Source organism: Aquarana catesbeiana, linkage group LG05, assembly GCF_042186555.1.
Source record: "Aquarana catesbeiana isolate 2022-GZ linkage group LG05, ASM4218655v1, whole genome shotgun sequence".
Lineage (NCBI taxonomy): Eukaryota > Metazoa > Chordata > Amphibia > Anura > Ranidae > Aquarana > Aquarana catesbeiana.
Genome location: NC_133328.1, coordinates 51,861,114 through 51,879,527, shown reverse-complemented (window position 1 = coordinate 51,879,527; position 18,414 = coordinate 51,861,114). Strand labels below are relative to the sequence as shown.

Genomic DNA, 18,414 nt, shown 5'->3' with positions numbered 1-18,414 from the left:
TTGGGGATTGAACCTCTTACAGCGGCCATCTGAAGATAAAATATCCCTCTATGCTGATGATACACTGCTATTTTTAGGGGACAATGGAGGATAAACAGCTCTTTATCCTCCATTGAGCCTATTATAATTTATAATATTAAAATTTAGCTCCTTTTCCAGGTTCATTATCAATTGGGACAAATCTGTTCTTCTGCCCCCAGACTCCCAACAACTGTCATTCCTACAATGTGCACGACAGATAAAAGTAGTGACTTCTTTTAAATACCTCGGGATCTTAAAGTAGGAGATTATTTTAAATATAATTTGTTACCACTACTAGACAAGTTTAAGCTTAAGAGCAAACCCTGGTGTAAATTACCTTTGTGGTGGGGCGTGCAAACCTTCTGAAACTGATTTTTGGCGCCACAGCGATTACACGTAATGCATAATTCACTGGTGGTTCAAGCAGATAGACACTATCTTTAGAATACTTATTTAGAAAGGTGGCACTCCTAGAATTCATTTATCTACCTTGCAATTACCAAAAGATGAAGAAGGATTAGCTATACCTCATGCAAGAATGTATTCCTTGGCCGCACAACTGCGGCATTTTACTGGATGGGGTGCTATAACTGTGACTGACTCCAATCAGGCCCACCTATTACGGGCCCCTTAATATCACCTAGTGGCTCAGCTGAAGTCTGATGGGCTCAAAAACACCTCCCGAAGCCCTACAATAGTGTTAATGCACAAAGTGTGGAATGAGATGAAGAGGATCAAGAAGTATGATGGGTTTTCTAAATACACACCCATCTGGAGAGGCGGGCATTAAAAAGAGCTAGGCGAATTACAGGGGTCTGATTCTTGGTACTCCAGTGGGATCCAGTTCCTCCATCAATTCCTCAATTAATTATAGGACCAATTAAAATCCTTTCAGGACCTACAGTAGGAGTTTGGCATTCCATCCCTCAGGTTTTTTCAGTACCTACAGATCTTACATGCACTCTCAGTTCAGGCCAAAAAGTCTAATTTAAGAGTTATCTTCACCACCCCGCTTATGGATCTGCTACAGACAAGAAAGGACTTATCTCCTATCTTTATAAACTACTGTGGTTGGATTTCTAGGCAATCTTTCTCCACCTGACAGGAAAAGATGGGAAAAGGATATTGAGACGCTCGATGAGGAGACCTGGCAGGCCATCTTAGAACAGGTTTTAATGGTGTTCCTTTCACCTTCGCAATAATTATCCCAGCTATTTGTCACACAAAGGGTGTAAAGAACCCCCCGTAAAAGCTATTTCAGTGGAACCGCAGGTAGAGCCCAGACTGTCAGAGATGCAGTGAATCCCTGGGAGACCTTCTACATATGCTTTGGAGATGCCGGAGGCTGCTGCATTACTGGCAACTTGTTATCTGTACCATCAACTAGACATTCCACACAAATTTGCCTAATGACCACCTAGCATGGTTTTGGATACCTTTGGAACCTTTACTCTGCAGGTTAGGACTTCCATTACTAGATTATTATTTTTGTCACGTAAATGTATCACATTGAATGGCTCTTTTATCTCCCCCCTTCATTTGAGGATTGGCCGCGGGGAGCCACACCAAGGACCTGTAGCTAGGGGTCCCACAGTTTGTTAAATTTGTATGGGGTGCCCTGTTGTTGTAAAATGTTTCTGTCTTTGAGCAGAGTGGAGGTAATCTGCTTACGCCAATCATTGGCATATGCAGATTAACTCCACTCTGCTCAAAGATAGAAACATTTTACAACAACAGGGCACCCCATACAAATTTAACAAACTGTGGGACCCCTACCTACAGGTCCTTGGTCTGGCTCCCCTAGCTCTAGTTTCAGTGCAGATACAGTACTTCAATGTTAGCACTCCTTGTTAATTACTTTGAATCTCTAGCTGGAGATATATGCGTGTACTTGTGAGCTAACTGGAATACATGCATGGCTGGTGTATAAAGCTGGGGCACGCTGTTCCAGGGCACACTTTAGTTGGGTTCTATTTCCTTTCTAATCTGGGTAGGGCAGTGGCAATATTCCCATGAATACTTTTAGTAAATTTAAGATAGAGCTATATTATTCCCCTTTTTTCTCAACTGAGTGGTTAGAATTCCTTGCTTTAAAGGGAAATAAAATCTTTTACTTCCCCGCTGACAGGACAAGGCTCTTGTTTAGATTGTCCTGTGTAAATTGATGATGATCGCCAGGTGTCGGCCGTAATTCATTGGCTGGCACCCGGTGATCAACATCTGCTGTGTATAACACAGCACGGCCGGGTCGCTGGCGGCACGCGCCCCCTACCCGGAAGTGTCAGATCACGAACTAGGTATGAGACCTGGCACATCAGAGCCACCTTGCCGCCATATATCTAGGTTATACGGTCTGCAAGCGAGTAAAGTGTATTTAAGTGTATTTAAATCCTAGCAACGAAGGTCTCTTATTTGGCATTCTTTATTAAACATACCATTGAAATGTTGTGTTATGTCCGTTAGACAAGTCAAAAAATATCTAACAAAAAATTTAGCTGGAAATCTTTAGCTAATAACTCCCAATGCTCTCTGACTGTTCACTGTTATCAATTGGATTGTTCTCTGAGGACTACAGACCCATGCTCCTCTACTATATATTAATGACAATGGGAAATGGACAGAGTTCTGCGGGCCTATCTTGTTTCTGTTGTCCTGATATAGAAGGGAGAGGGACTGCTTTCATCCTAGGACTGGACGCGATTTACTGGCAAAATCAGCAAGTGGAAATAAAGGGAAAAAATTCTGAAAAAAAAAGAAAAGTAATGCAGCCTCCACATCTAAGTACTGGTAAACTGCAATGTATGATTTTTTTTTTTTTTTTTGGGGGGGGGGGGGGAGGTTTAGATACGTGTTAAGATGCTAAAGGACCCAAAAAATTAAACATAACTATATAATGATAATATCATTAGCAATTATACTGGGTCCCTCTTAGACAGATTTACTGTAATTTGTGACAAAGCTAATAATCAATCCTGAATTGTCAGTTGTATAGATGTCACAATCATGAACACTGGTTAAAGCATTACCTGTGCTACTGTTTTTGTGGTCAGACCATGGTCTTGTGTTTGCTAGTCCACTGGTTCTAGTCCATCCGTTATTTGGCATGCCACATAAATCGGTCTCAAAATCACACCTTTCATAATTTGTGCCTGTTGAAACATAAAATGTCAGATGGTAAGCTCTGTACAGAAAAACAGTCTAAAACAATAGCAATAAGGCGGAATTAAAGTGTTTGTAACCCCTTATATATACCCAGTGAATTATATATTCCCAGTGAAGTGACTAGCCTCAGATGATACACAGAGTTGAAACAAATCGACCTACATAAGTTGTACTTGTTTATCTGCAGCCTTCCTAAAACACACATTTAAAGCGGAAGTAAACCCATCCATAAAACAGTTTAATTTCTGGCTGGAAATGTAACACTCCCATTGGTTGTGCTCTCAACCAAACTGTCAAATTATCCAATGGCTAGTGTCATAACTGATCACATGTTCAGCATCATGGCAGTTGTAGATTACACAGAGGCAAAGATGGCAGCTTCCTTGGCTGAAAATGATAGGGGGGTTTACTTACACTTTAACACAGTTTTTCTGAGCTCTAGCAGGCAGGGGGTGGGGAATTAATGTCACACACTGCAGAGCACACAGCAGGGAGCTGACTGTAATCTGAGACCTGAGTGAAGGGAATGGACACCACCCACTCTACAAAGTCTCTTAGAGAAACATGCACAACTGAAGCTGTCAATCATCTGCAGTATCTGTTGAAAGGGAGGTCAGGATCATCTCCCAGGAATCTGTGTTTTTCAGAATCACTTGTACCAGTATATCTACTTGTCAATTCAAAGAGCTAACTTATGTGGCTGAAATTGTATACATAAAAAAGTGCAAAACATGGTCAAGAGGTTCAGTTGTTGTCAACCAAATATTGGAATGGGGAAGACATGATTTAAAGGATTTTAAAGTGAATTGATTGTTGGTGTCAGGTGGGGTGGTTGTAGCATTTTAGAAACTGCCGACTGCCTGGGATTTTAAATGACTACATTTACTTGGTGTAATTTGTGTAAAAGAATGGTGTAAAAAGCTAAAGTAACTTTTTAGTTCTATGGGCAATAATGCCTTGAGATGAAGCTGTCCAGACTTGAACAGGAAGTTCGCAGATCTAAAAACTGTTTTTTTTTTTAAATTTAAATAAACCAATGTCAGTTTTTTCACTATCTGGATCCTATTGTGGTAAAGGGATGATTTCAATTGACTTTCTCTGGTGTAGACACCACAGAAGGTGGGGAATAAATATCTCCAAAATTAGGGAAATCCTCTCTTAGACAGGTCTTATCAGAAAAATGTTCCTTTTAGAAGATTTCACTTATATACCTGTCCCATTATCAACTAAAAATGGGTATATCTCTTTTACCTTTGGGAATACAACTAAGTACTGATAATAAAAACAAGTAATAAAAATCTAACACCTCACTACTCCAAAACTAAAAAAAAATATTTATTTAGATATACTTTAAATATCCATTTGTTGAAACAGTGATGTGCTGGAGAGCTCTAAATGCACAACATGTCGACTCGAAGAAGGTGACCTACAAAACCAGATTACCATGCCAGGTTCTTCTCAAATCAGCTAAGGAAAATTAGACTACAGCACAAACAAGACCATCAAAATTGGACAGTTGAAGACTGAAAACTATGCCTTGTCTGAGGAAATTAAATTTCTAATGCAACATGCAGATGATAGGGTAAGAATTTGGTGTACATAGCATGAAAAGAGGAATAAAATAAAATGGAATGGGATGTCAAAAATATGAATTGTTTAGCACCTTGTTGTACCTATGTCTTGAAGAACACAAGCTGTTGTGATGGGGTATTTACAAAGTGCTAGATATGTGTACCTATTAAATTGGCAAAAAATTGTATAATATAAAGTATGCAAGTGATGATACACAAGCATAAATTTGAAATGGTGGAGCTTTAGGAAAATAACTAGCATTAGGTAAAATAGGAAATAAGTGAAATTGCAAATAAGTTCATGAAACATTCCTAAAGTCCTACTCTGCAGAAAAACAATCATAGCAATCCTTAGTACACAGTACAGGCAATACATTCAGGCATTATTGAAGACTGTTTCAACTGGCATGCATTGCTAGGACCCTCTCACATCATTTTTCATAGGTGTTTATCAGGTTCATCACCCCTACACATGTACTTTATTCTAATTCTGTCTTGTATTCTCTGCTCCAACCCCAGTGCATGTTGCAAAGGGCAGAGGGGTTGGAAATGCCCCTTTAATGTACAGACAGCATCCATCCCAGATCCCACCATCCCCCTCTTACTGGCTACTGGCTAGGAATCAGTTTAACGCTCACCAGTTCAGGAAAAGTAAAAAACAGGGAGCTTCATATATATCATAAGGTGGATCTTACAGGGAACATCTAGAAATAGTGATTGAGCCGAAGAAGTACCATTTGTCTTGAGTTCCTCCTGAAAAAATCAGTGTACTTCCAGACTGTCCCTAGATATTCCTGGGCCTAGATATTCCTGGGCCTAGAGACTCCTGTGCTTTGAACCTAATAGCTGTATATTTGCAATGTGAATGTATGTAGAGCACTGCTGCTAGGAGAGAGAAAACTTGGCTGAATTTGAGATGGTTTTGCCAAACCTATTGAAAGGTCTGTGAACCCCAAGCTTAGCGCCTAACTCCATTGAAGTCAACAGAAGGGAAAAGTTTTTAAAAAGTGCAGTTCAGTGGGGAGAAGGTCTTTTTTGTGGCTTAAAGGGCAAAAATCCTTTACATAACATGCTTGGGAGATATATTAAAGCTGCATGTGGTGTTATGGACCAGTATGATGTTAAACATTAAAATGGTGTAGAGTACCCCACCAGGAATTGATCCACACATATAGCCTGGCTGGCCAGGAAAGGGAGAGAAGAGATTCATACATTGGGGGTACGGTGCACAGAGGGGCTGGGCAATTCCCCCCCCCCCAGTTTCAAGGTACCTTGTTCCAATGTTGAACAACATTCAGGGACCACATACAGTCCCTGAAAAAGGTTGTAAGGGGTTGCAGATACCCACCCCTCCCAGGGCAAGGCATACAGAGGTACATCATTACCCTCTACCCATTCCCACAAAGAATTTAAGAAAAGTAAATAAAGACACCCACATCATGAAAAAGTCCTTTAATAGGAAAAAAAGTAAAAAGGGTTGTCCAATACAATACCCATCATCAGTCACATTGCCCAGCGATTTAAGTCCATCATCAATCACAATGACCCACCATCCACTGATGCTTCCTGCTGCCATTGTGCATTCATGCCACCAAATGACAGATCTTAGGTGCTGCTAAATGCAAACAGGACTGGAGATCCTGGGTTATGTAATTTACCAAATATGGGCATAACCATATTTGGTCAATGATGTCTCCCAGGATATCCTGCCTTTTGTTTACATGCAGCTACTGCGGATTTATTCCACAAACTGTGAACAGGCTGAGCTTGGGTAAAACCCACATTTGACCCGAAACTTAATCTCATCCTGCTAATCTCAAGAGATGTGAAGTGAGATTTGGTGATGTCACTGCTGTGCTGTTCTCTGTTCTTGCTGGAAATGAAGATTTACTTAAGAACCCACAGTTCAAGGATCTCCCTGCTTCTGCTTCATTCATTCTTTGCATCTTTGCTTTCTCCACCTCTCTTGCTGCCTATTGAATATTACCCTATCAACTTTTAGAATACCATTCATCAGGGTGGAAGCAAAGTCCTTCCTAACAAGATAGCTGCCTCCACACAAAGACACAGCGGAGAAAAAGTCATAGAAAGTAAGCAATCGGGACTTATGACTTGTCCTTTGTTATCTGCCTACTTTTTTGAGCACAGTTTACACAGTTTAGGTCCTCTTCAAGTGTACTTTATATTCAAACCAATCAGAAAAGACACTTATGTCTGAAACAACCTCTGAAGTGCTCATTGTTCTTTCATTTAAACTAAATTATTTTAAGAGTGCCCTTATCCATCGACAGTACATCAAAGTTCAATTTTTCCATCAACTAATTTACAGAGAGTTTTTGAACAGTATCAGTCCTATTATTTTACGGGAAATTGACCTAATAAATTTGGCATCCCAAGGCTAACAGATCACAATGGGAACCATAAGTCCTCTTCACATGTCATGTATTAAGTGTATTAAGGTGTCTTTATCATAATGAGGTTCTTTAGAAGAAGAGCTTGAACTGTGATACCTGTTTCAATAATTTACATTTCATGAAAACAGATACTAGGCAAGGAAAGAGCCCAATGTCCAAAATCATTGACTTTCCCATGGGCAATGTATCACAAAGAGGTCCATTTTTCATCTGGGCCTAAGTCATTACTGGGAAACAATTCATTTGTACTCTAATCTAGTGAAATTTTAATGCAAGCATTATTTTCTTCATGACCTATTCAAATATGACTTTGCCAAACTTTTTGTAACCTTTTATGTTTTCATTATTCATAGCTATAATATTTAAATCAAGTCGTTATGGTTTGAAGTTATAAAAAAAAAAAAAATTCAGCAAAGAAAAGTAATTTAATAGTATACTTAATCTTTAAGCTCTAGAAACTTTCTTATTCAGTCAGGCAGAGGAGCATGCATTTATTACAGAAAATCAGTCAGGCATTTTTCAATTTTAAAAAGTGAAAGTCCTGTCTAAGAGCAGACTGCACAAATTGTTTGCTAGTTCCTTTATCACCAGAGATGGCTCTTCTGTGCCTCTCTGAAACTTTTTTTTTCAGTAAGAGCTTGGCTTATCTTGACTTATATGGCTCTGAGCTAAACTGCATGCTCTCTCTATTGCCCTTGTTGTATCAGACCACTCCTTTTGGCCACTGGCTGGAGAGCAGTACAGTAATGAGTGTCTGCAGTCAACAGTAAAGCATGGTGGAGGTTTCTTGCAAGTTTTGGGGCTACATGTCTGCAAATTGAGTTGGAGATCAGGACCAATGGTGTCCTCAATGCTGAGAAATACAGGCAGATACGTATCCATCATTCCATCAGCGAGTCGTGTGATCGGCCCAAAATTTATTCTCCAGCCCTAAACATACATTCAATGTCATGAAGAACTATCTTCAGTGTAAAGAAGAACAAGAAGTCCTGAAATTGATGGTATGGCCAACACAGAGCCCTGATCTCAGCATCATTGAGTCTGTTTGGGATTACATAAAGAGACAGAGGGATTTGAGGCAGCCTACATCCACAGAAGATCTGTGGTTAGTTCTCCAAGATTTTTGGAACAACCCACTCGCCGAGTTCCTTCAAAAACTGTGTGCATGTGTACCTAGAAGAATTGATGCTGTTTTGAAGGCAAAGGGTGGTCACACCAAATATTGATTTGATTTGGACTTCTCTTCTGTTCGTTTACTTTCCATTTAGTTACATGATAAAAAAGTAAAGTATTTACCACTTCTATTTCTGAAAGTATTTCTAATTTACAGCATTTTTCACACCTACCTAAAACTTTTGCACAGTAGTAGGGTTCTGGTCTGTATCATTGTGGACAGCCAGCTGTAGAGAACAGAAGCGACTCTGTGGATATGGGTGAGAGAGAGAGAGAGGAGCGGCGCCACTCTGAGTGCAGTATGTCAGTTAAAATAAAAGTTTAATGTTAAAATAAAGTTAAACTGTTTAATAAAAGTAAGATCAACTCACATTTTGGTGAGATATAATGTGCATGGTATAAGTAGCTTGGGCTCCTGTAGTCCAGCTGGGCAGCAGTGGTGGTCAGCAGTTCCCGGCGGCTCCAGTGGTTCCCGAGGCTGAAGAAGGCCACACAACAAGCACGTCAGCAGGTGATGGATGGGAGGCGTGGTCGAGCTCGCATTCGGAGCATGAGTGCTCCTTCTTCAGGTGTATTGTGACCAGCTGCCCAGCTGGACTACAGGAGCCCAAGCTACTTATGCCATGCACATTATATCTCACCAAAATGAGAGTTGATCCTACTTTTATTAAACATTGAATTTTAATTGACATACTGCACTCAGAGTGGCACCGTTCCTCTCTCTCTCTACTTGAAAGTATTGTAACTGCAACATAGCATACAAAAAACAAATATTCCAGACATGCTTGGGTTTAGAGATCCCCCAAGAATGTAACATCTGTAAAGATTCATCTCTTGCACAATGTTAATACTATTTTTCTGAGAACATTGCAGTAGTAGTAATAGAATTCTCTGCTGAGATTGCAGATCTGTTGTTTATGGGTTGTCCTGAACACATACCAGGGCTCAGCTATCTGCCTGACAGCTGGGTCCCACTCTGCTTATCAGTAGTGCTATTAGTGGCTCCTGTATGAACTGTAACACAGTTTGCAGGTTTCATTTCCAATTTTATACATTTTCTGATAGCAGAGCGCCTGTAGAATAAAACGATGGTGGTTGCAAGCTTTATTGTTGCACAATATTTGCACAAACTGTATTTTAAGTACTGTATATACAAAAAATACACCAAAATCAATTTCAATACTCACAAAAAAATACAATTCCCATTTGTTTTGAAAAATTGAAGGAGGAGACTATGTTGAGTAAATAGATACCAAATACAGTGGGGATGGAAAGTATTCAGACCCCCTTAAATTTTTCACTCTTTGTTATATTGCAGACATTTGCTAAAATCATTTAAGTTCATTTTTTTCCTCATTAATGTACACACAGCACCTCATGTTGACAGAAAACCACAGAATTGTTGACATTTTTGCAGATTTATTAAAAAAGAAAAACTGAAATATCACATGGTCCTAAGTATTCAGACCCTTTGCTGTGACACTCATATATTTAACTCAGGTGCTGTCCATTTCTTCTGATCATCCTTTAGATGGTTCTACACCTTCATTTGAGTCCAGCTGTGTTTGATTATACTGATTGGACTTGATTAGAAAAGCCACACACCTGTCTATATAAGACCTTACAGCTCACAGTGCATGTCAGAGCAAATGAGAATCATGAGGTCAAAGGAACTGCCTGAAGAGCTTAGAGACAGAATTGTGGCAAGGCACAGATCTGGCCAGGGTTACAAAAAAATTTCTGCTGCACTTAAGGTTCCTAAGAGCACAGTGGCCTCCATAATCCTTAAATGGAAGATGTTTGGGACGACCAGAACCCTTCCTATAGCTGGCTGTCCGGCCAAACTGAGCTATCGGGGGAGAAGAGCCTTGGTGAGAGAGGTAAAGAAGAACCCAAAGATCACTGTGGCTGAGCTCAAGATGCAGTCGGGAGATGGGAGAAAGTTTGTAGAAAGTCAAACATCACTGCAGCCCTCCACCAGTCGGGCTTTATGGCAGAGTGGCCCGACTGAAGCCTCTCCTCAGTGCAAGACACATGAAAGCCGCATGGAGTTTGCTAAAAAAACACCTGAAAGACTCCAAAATGGTGAGAAATAAGATTCTTTGGTCTGATGAGACCAAGATAGAACTTTTTGGCCTTAATTCTAAGCGGTATGTGTGGAGAAAACCAGGCACTGCTCATCACCTGTCCAATACAGTCCCAACAGTGAAGCATGGTGGTGGCAGCTTCATGCTGTGGGGGTGTTTTTCTGCAGGGACAGGACGACTGGTTGCAATCAAGGGAAAGATGAATGCGGCCAAGTACAGGGATATCCTGGATGAAAACCTTCTGCAGAGTGCTCAGGACCTCAGACTGGGCCGAAGATGTACCTTCCAACAAAGCAATAACCCTAAGCACACAGCTAAAATAACGAAGAAGTGGCTTCACAACAACTCAGTGTTCTTGAATAGCCCAGCCAAAGCCCTGACCCCATCTTTTGAGAGACCTAAAAATGGCTGTCCACCAACGTTTACCAGGGCTGGACTGGGACAAAAATTTGGCCCTGGACTTCACCCAGACTGGCCCACTTTGACAGGTCTCTCCCATGCCGGCTTGCCACCCAAGCCCCCCCCCACTAGCTATTAGCCGTTCTACATTATTTCTCTTATAGGCAGTATCAGTGGGGAAGCTAGACATTATTTCACCTGGGGCAAAGAATCAGTTTGGCGCCCCCCCCCCCCCCAATGGAACAAGATTAGGCAGGAAAGTGAGGCCGCCCTCCTTCCAGATCGTATGATGAGCTTCTAAGTGTTGACTCCTGAGCATCATGTCTGTATTCAGGCGCGCTGCATAACTAGCCAGGGAGAGGAGGTGAGCACTGCGGGGGGGGGGGGACAGAGGACTGGAGGGAGGCAGCGGTCCACTGTCACTGAAATCGGCCCACTGAGCCATCGGCCCACCGGGAAACTCCCTGTAGTCCCAATGGCCAGTACATGCCTGACGTTTACCATCCAACCTGACAGAACTGGAGAGGATCTGCAAGGAGGAATGGCAGAGGATCCCCAAATCCAGGTGTGAAAAACTTGTTGCATCTTTCCCAAAAAGACTCATGGCTGTATTAGATCAAAAAGGGTGCTTCTACTAAATACTGAGGAAAGGATCTGAATACTTAGGACCATGTGATATTTCAGTTTTTCTTCTTGAATAAATCTGCAAAAATGTCAACAATTCTGTGTTTTTCTGTGTATACATTAATGAGGAAAAAAAATGAACTTAAATGATTTTAGCAAATGGCTGCAATATAACAAAGAGTGAAAAATTTAAGGGGGTCTGAATACTCTCCATCCCCACCTGCATGGTTTAGGAGGTGTTTTTCTGTCAATATGAGGTGCTGTGTGTACATTATTGAGGAAAAAAATTAACTTAAATGATTTTAGTAAATGGCTGCAATATAACAAAGAGTGAAAAATTTAAGGGGGTCTGAATACTTTCCGTCCCCACTGTATGTCAAGCTATAACCAGTTCAACCCTCACACCTGTTCACCTACGATAGACCAGAGAAATTTAACATTTCTGCTATAGACCTGTTTCTTGTGCAAAACCTTTGTCATTACTTAAGATAACAGAGTGATACATAATGTTTTTATTGCTATGAAATGATTACATTTCTTAATACAATCCATACACAAAAATGTAACAACTTTTTTTTCTAATTTGATCAATGTTAGTGTTAAAAGTAGTGTTACTGTCAATGTAAAATGTATAATGTAATTATATATTATATTATCATTTTAAAACTACACTAAAGTGATGTTCCTGATACAAAGCATTGCAAAGTTATTTACAAATGAAATAATTCAATTTTGCACTTTTTTTAATGTGAACAAATGAAGAAAAATAAAATTGACAAAATATAAATAAATATTTATGGTAAAAAAAAGGAATAAAAAAATATCAGCAGGAAAATAGTTATGGGGAAAAGAGGAATAGATAATTAATTAAAGCTGATTAGGGCAAACTAAGAGTTATATACTGTAGCTACAAATGTTCACTTGTGAGGTTGCCTAAACTGGCATCATGTGCAGATCACAGCTTGTCCCTTTAATCTGTAGATGAATGAAAGACATTGAGGCCCCTTTCAGACAGACGGGTCAATCGGGTCCTTCTGACAGTTTTTCAGGCGGACCAAATCGCACCCTCCAATATCCTCTATGGAGCGGCAGATTAAATGGACATGTGTTTGTCTATACCCGCTGATATCCAATCCAATCCAATCTGCTAAAAACAGACGGATGGGGATCAGTTCCCCATCTGCCTCAGATGGCAGTCAGGTGTAAGCGGACAGGCGGTCCATTTACATCCGACTGCCTATAGAGGAGAGTGGGCTGTGTCTGTGTCCACTCTGCATAAGCGGAGCGGACATGGACCAGCCATTCTCCTGCTCAATGAGGATCAGCAGACAGATTCCCCGTTGAGCAGACAGCGTCCACCCCATGTGAAAGGGACCTATGCAAAAGAAGTAACAGTGATACTTTGTATGGGGAGTGCAAAATCTGGTGCAGCTGTGCATTGTAGCTAATAAGCTTCTAAATTCAGCTTTTTCAATTGAGCTTTGGCAAACAAAAAACCTGGAAGCTGTTTCTATGCAGAGCTGCACCAGATTTTTCACTCTCTAGCTTTAGTAAATCAACCCCTGTATGTCTCTAATTGGTGTCCGAACAATGTTTATAAACACTGTTTCAGAAAGTATTTTCTTTTTAAAGCAGCGGGTACTAAAGCAATGGTATTTACACAGCAATTCTCTGCTGTGGGAGCCTGCTGCTATGTGAAACATTTGAAAAATTACTCATAAGGGCCTATAGGCAGCTAGAAAAAATTTGGACTGAATAGAATATATCAAAAAAAGTTATTTATTACATACAAATATATGAAAAAAACACATGAATTAAAAACTGCATGAGCTCTGGTATGCATGGTATCCAAACATGAGATGTCACTAAATGCTATTGCTCACAGAAGAGCCTCAACGCATTTCTATTGTATATTGTTCTGATCTTCCTCAGGGGGATGAAGACATCTTCAAATTGAAATATCGTGCATGACCAGAGTTGATTAAAAACATATAGGCAGGGTAGTTTCCAGGTGGTAATCTGTCCAAGAAGTATGAAATGGGCCCACACCAACCCACAGAAAGTCACACAGACTAAATATGAGACAAAGGGAAAGGGAGCACAGACATACCCATAAGTGGCCTTAGATGGTAAATAACATTCAATTCGCAGCTGACACTGATGTGAATCCTTTCAACAGTATATTATGCTGCTATGTGAAAAGGCTGACTACCAATGGAACACTAAAAAGGTGTGTCTTTACATACACATTAACTGTAGCTCCTATCTCTTCACCCTAACTATAAAGCATAAGTAAATCCACTACCAGCAAATAAGTAAATAAAAAGCAGGCAAGGCATGTTGCCTTTTTAAGGAAATAAATAGAAATACTATTGTTATTTCTATTATTATTGATTTTGTTTGCCATCTTTTGATCACTTTCACAGTGCCTCTATACAAAATGCCTGGAGCAGTAGGTGGTGGTGTCACCTCTGGTGATGTCACTTATTCACCAGTTGAATAGGCATGCCATGCCTCTGGGGTGACAACCCTACCACTGCTTTTTAAAGCAGTGGTTCACAGAGGCGTATCTAGTGAAAATGGCGCCTATGGCAAGCACTGAAACTGCGCCCCTGTCAAATCATTTGAAACCCACCTTTTAGATAACCTTAACAAAAAAAAACAGCTAACAAAACTACAAGTCAAACTCTTTAATCTTCCAATTAACAAGTTATGGATTGGCACTACATAAAAATTACACCTGCACCTTCCTTGCTTTCACTGATGCAAACTGGTCTATGATGTGCTCAAGGTCAGTTCACCCATAAATGCAGTAACATCAGCACCCATAAATGCAGCCTTACCAGCACCCATAAATGCAGTAACATCAGCACCCATAAATGCAGCCTTACCAGCACCCATAAATGCTGTGCCAGCGCCTGTAACACTGTACAGAGTTAGAGAGGGAGTAGGATTACCAGTGGCAGTGTGCCCTAGGTGGCTGCCTAATTTGTCTAGTGGTAGCGCCAGCCTCGTCTGCTTGGCACACACGCACAATCCCACATGATGTCTTTAAAGCGGAGTTCCACCCAAGAATGGAACTTCCACTTTAAGTGAACGTGACCCCCTGACATGCCACATTTGGCATGTCATTTTTTTGAGGGGGGAGCAGATACCCTCTTTTTAGAGGGATCCAGCTCCCATTTCTTCCTGGGGCACCGCGGCGCCAGAAGGAAGTTCACTTCTCCCCCCTCCCTCTCGACAATCATCTGGGACATGTCACAGGTCCCAGATGATTGTCCAGCCAGTCACAATGCGAAGTGCAGCTTGCGCATGTGCAGTGCGTGCCCAGCTGTGAAGCCACAGCTGGGTGCCCACAGTGATAATGCCGGCACCGCAGAGAGGAGGACCGTGGGACAGGTGAGTGTCTGATTATTAAAAGTCAGCAGCTACACTTTTTAGAGCTGCTGACTTTTATATGGGTGGAACTCCGCTTTAAGTCATCATCATGTGTGATTATGCATGTGTGCCAACAGCAGGTACTACTTGCACAAATCACTTTATTACACTTTATTTATGATATCTATGGCTAAACTTATTTATTTAATCCATATTGTTTGAGCACTATATTTGATTGGCTGCTTGCTTCACTTCTACTTGGCAGTTGGCACTGGTACACATGCATATGACGATAATGATCAAGATCATGATGACTTAAGTACTAGTATCTGCTCGGCTGTAGTGCCAATCCTTGCAGTTGCTGCTGCCTGGGGGTTCCCCGTCATCCAATTTTTACTCTCTAGTCACTCTCGTCTCCTCTCCAGCCTCCAGGTTCCCCTCCAGAGTCCTCACCGGAGCGTTAGGCTCTGCCTCCGCTAGTTACCCTACCCTACATAGACCCGGTCTCTCTGGGCAGTCATCGGCCATCATGGGGGGCGACTGTCGCTCCTCTCCCCACTGCCAGTGCCAGGCCAAGTAACTACTTGCAATGCTAGGTGAAGTGCCGTGCCGGCGCCACGCTCCAGCAGGCTTGCCACAGCGCCGAGGGCTAGATTAGTGCGAGAGGTGCCTGCCAGAGGATGGGTGGCTTTTTTGCCGCCCCCCCTCCCCCACGTGGCGCCCATGGCACTCGCCATGGCTGCCATACCTTGGATACGCCACTGATGGTTTAACAATGTCACCCTGAAAAAGAATGTGTCATCATTAAAAGTTTAACGCTAACCGATTGCCGACCGTATACTGTATATATGGTGACAAGGCGGCTCTGCTGCGCATGATCACATACCTAGCACATGATCCAGCACTTCCGGGTCTGGGGCACGCACAACGACGGCGGCATGCTCCCGCTGTGATTATGGTGGACTCAATGGTACACAGGAAGAACGGCGGTCTGCCTATGTAAACAAGGCAGATTGCCGATCATCTGTCTTTACAGAAGGATCCTGTGTCTCTGCTAAGCAGGGGCACCGATCCATGCCTTCCCCTAGTACAAGCACCTCCCCCACGGTAGTAAAGCACTGGTCAGGCACACATTTAACTCTTTGATTGCCCCTGACGGTAACCCCTTCCCAGCCAGTGTCATTAGTACAGTGACAGTGCATATTTTTTAGCAATGCTCTCTGTATTAGTGTCACTGGTCCCCAAAAAGTGTCAGTTAGTGTCCCGACTGTCTTTTGCAATATCGCAGTCGCGTTATAAGTCGTTGATCGCCACCATTACAAGGAAAAAAAACACATTTTTTAAAAATAAATAAAAATATCCCATAGTTTGTAGACGCTATAAATTTTGCGCAAACCAATCAATATATACTTATTGGGATTTTTTTATCATAAATATGTAGCAGAATACATATTGGCCTAAATTGATGAAGAAATTAGATTTTGTTTCCCTTTTTTTTATATGTTTTAAAGCAGAAAGAATAAAAATATTGTTTATAGCATAAAAAATGCTTTTCTGTTTATAGCATAAAAAATAAAAAATGCAGAGGTGATCAAATACCACCAAAAGAAAGCTCTATTTCTGGGGAAAAAGGGACATAAATTTTGTTTAGGTACAGTGTTGTACGACCGTGCAATTGTCAGGTAAAGTCACGCAGTGCCACATCGCAAAAGATGTACTGGTTATGAAGGAGGGTAAATCTTCTGGAGGTCAAGTGGTTAATAAAGCAAGTGAGAAATGATAACATTTGAAGCCAACAGGGGTGCATGTCCATCAATAGAAATTTAGATTTTGGTTTTACATGAAATGTTACTCATACACACCCATACTTACCTGTAAGTACCAAGGATGCGTGAGACCCAGCTTGCAGCTGTTAGGAGGATGATGTGCGTGTTTAACTTATGCCGCGTACACATGAGCGGACTGTCCGGCAGAATAGGTCCGACGGAACGATTCTGTCGGACATTCCGATCGTGTGTGGGCTTCATCGGATCTTCATCGGATCTTTTCTGTCGAAAATTCCGACGGACCTAGAAATAGAACATGTTTCAAATCTTTCTGACGGACTTGAGAGCAGCTATTGGCTACTGGCTATGAACTTCCTCATTCTAGTCCGGTCGTACGTCATCAGGTTCGAAGCGATCGAACTTTGGTGTGATCGTGTGTAGGCAAGTCCGTTTCTTTGGAACTCCGTCGGAACTCCATTGAAAAGTCCTTCGGAGTTCAGGCGGACGAGAAGTCTGCTCGTGTATGTGCGCGGCATAACTGCATGGTTGTATTCGTGGTCATTTGCACTTGCATATAATAGAAATAATCTTTCTGTTTAAAAAAAAAAAACAATGAGGACAAAACTCCAAATCCTCTGCCAAAAACTACCCATGCCAACCTTCTGATGCCAAAAACAACTGAATCATCCCTTTGCTGGGCTAAAATATAAAGAAATGTAAACTCAGTTGGAGGTTTTGGCCCTGAAAAAATGGCCTTTAGTGCTCCTGACATGTATATAAACCCAATAAACGGACTCTGATGGTCTAAAACGTAGTTTCCCATGGCTGAGAAATGGAACTTGTTGCACAATACATTTATTTTTTTTTTTTAACCTATCAGCACTATTTATCATACACTATTAATTCCAGGCTGAGTTCAATACATAGCTTTTTGTTTTGTACTCACATGAACTTTCATCACTTCCATCTTCGCACTGCTCTGTGAAATCGCATACAGTATCCATTGGCAGCCGAGTTCCGTCTTTGCATTGAAATCCATTTCCATGGCTTGTTTTTATAATATGAAAAGTGACCAATGAGTAAAATAAATAAAAGGCTCTAATCATTTGTCTATGTCAGGTGAAATAAAAGGAAATGAATGAAAATAAAATAAAAAATGCTATCTGCTCATTAATGTGGTCACAGAGACGATGACATTGGTGGTGAGGTTTCCCTACTCACAATGTGGATGACGTAGCGTCACTGCAAGAAGCGGGTGTATCTCTGGGTAATGGTTAACTGCTGAAATTTTATGGCTGTGTGCTCGGTGCTATTACTCCCATATTATCAATTGTTGCAAGTCTGTAGCCTTCTGCTTTGATTGCTTGTGCCAGGCAGAGAGATCTGATAATCGTTCAAAGATAAAAAAGCCAACGACTTATCTTAATGGCTTTTATTTTCATGTTTTCTTGAAGTAAACTTTCAACCATGCTATGGAACATGACTGTGTTTACAAAACGTGTACATCATTTCATAATTTAAAGGGGTTGTAAAAAAATAACAAACATGTCATACTTACCTCCTCTATGCAAGGGTTTTGCACAGAGCGGCCCTGATCCTGCTCTTCTGGGGTCCCTCAGTGGCGCTCCTGGCTCCCCCTCTTCTCGAGTGCCCCCACCGAGGGCTGCTCTCCATGGGGGCACCCGTGCGGGGCTCACTCCTGAGTCCTGCTGCTGCGTCCATTGACACAGACAGCAGGACTCGGCCCCGCCCCCTAGCTCCTGTGTCACTGGATTTGATTAAGAGCAGCGGGAGCCAATAGCTCCCGCTGCTCTCAATC

General features: G+C 41.5%; 1 protein-coding gene across 1 annotated transcript in view; it reads right to left on the bottom strand.

Moving 5' to 3' along the window:
* MALRD1 (MAM and LDL receptor class A domain containing 1) overlaps positions 1-17,941 on the bottom strand; it is a 737,846-nt gene extending 719,905 nt beyond the window's left edge. The window contains exons 1-2 of the mRNA XM_073629748.1: positions 17,542-17,941; positions 3,048-3,170 (exon numbers count right to left, since the gene is read on the bottom strand). Coding sequence (XP_073485849.1) covers positions 3,048-3,170; positions 17,542-17,701 — 283 coding nt within the window. The 5' untranslated portion in view covers positions 17,702-17,941. The remainder of the gene's footprint in view (positions 1-3,047; positions 3,171-17,541) is intronic.
* Between the last annotated feature and the right edge of the window lie 473 nt (positions 17,942-18,414).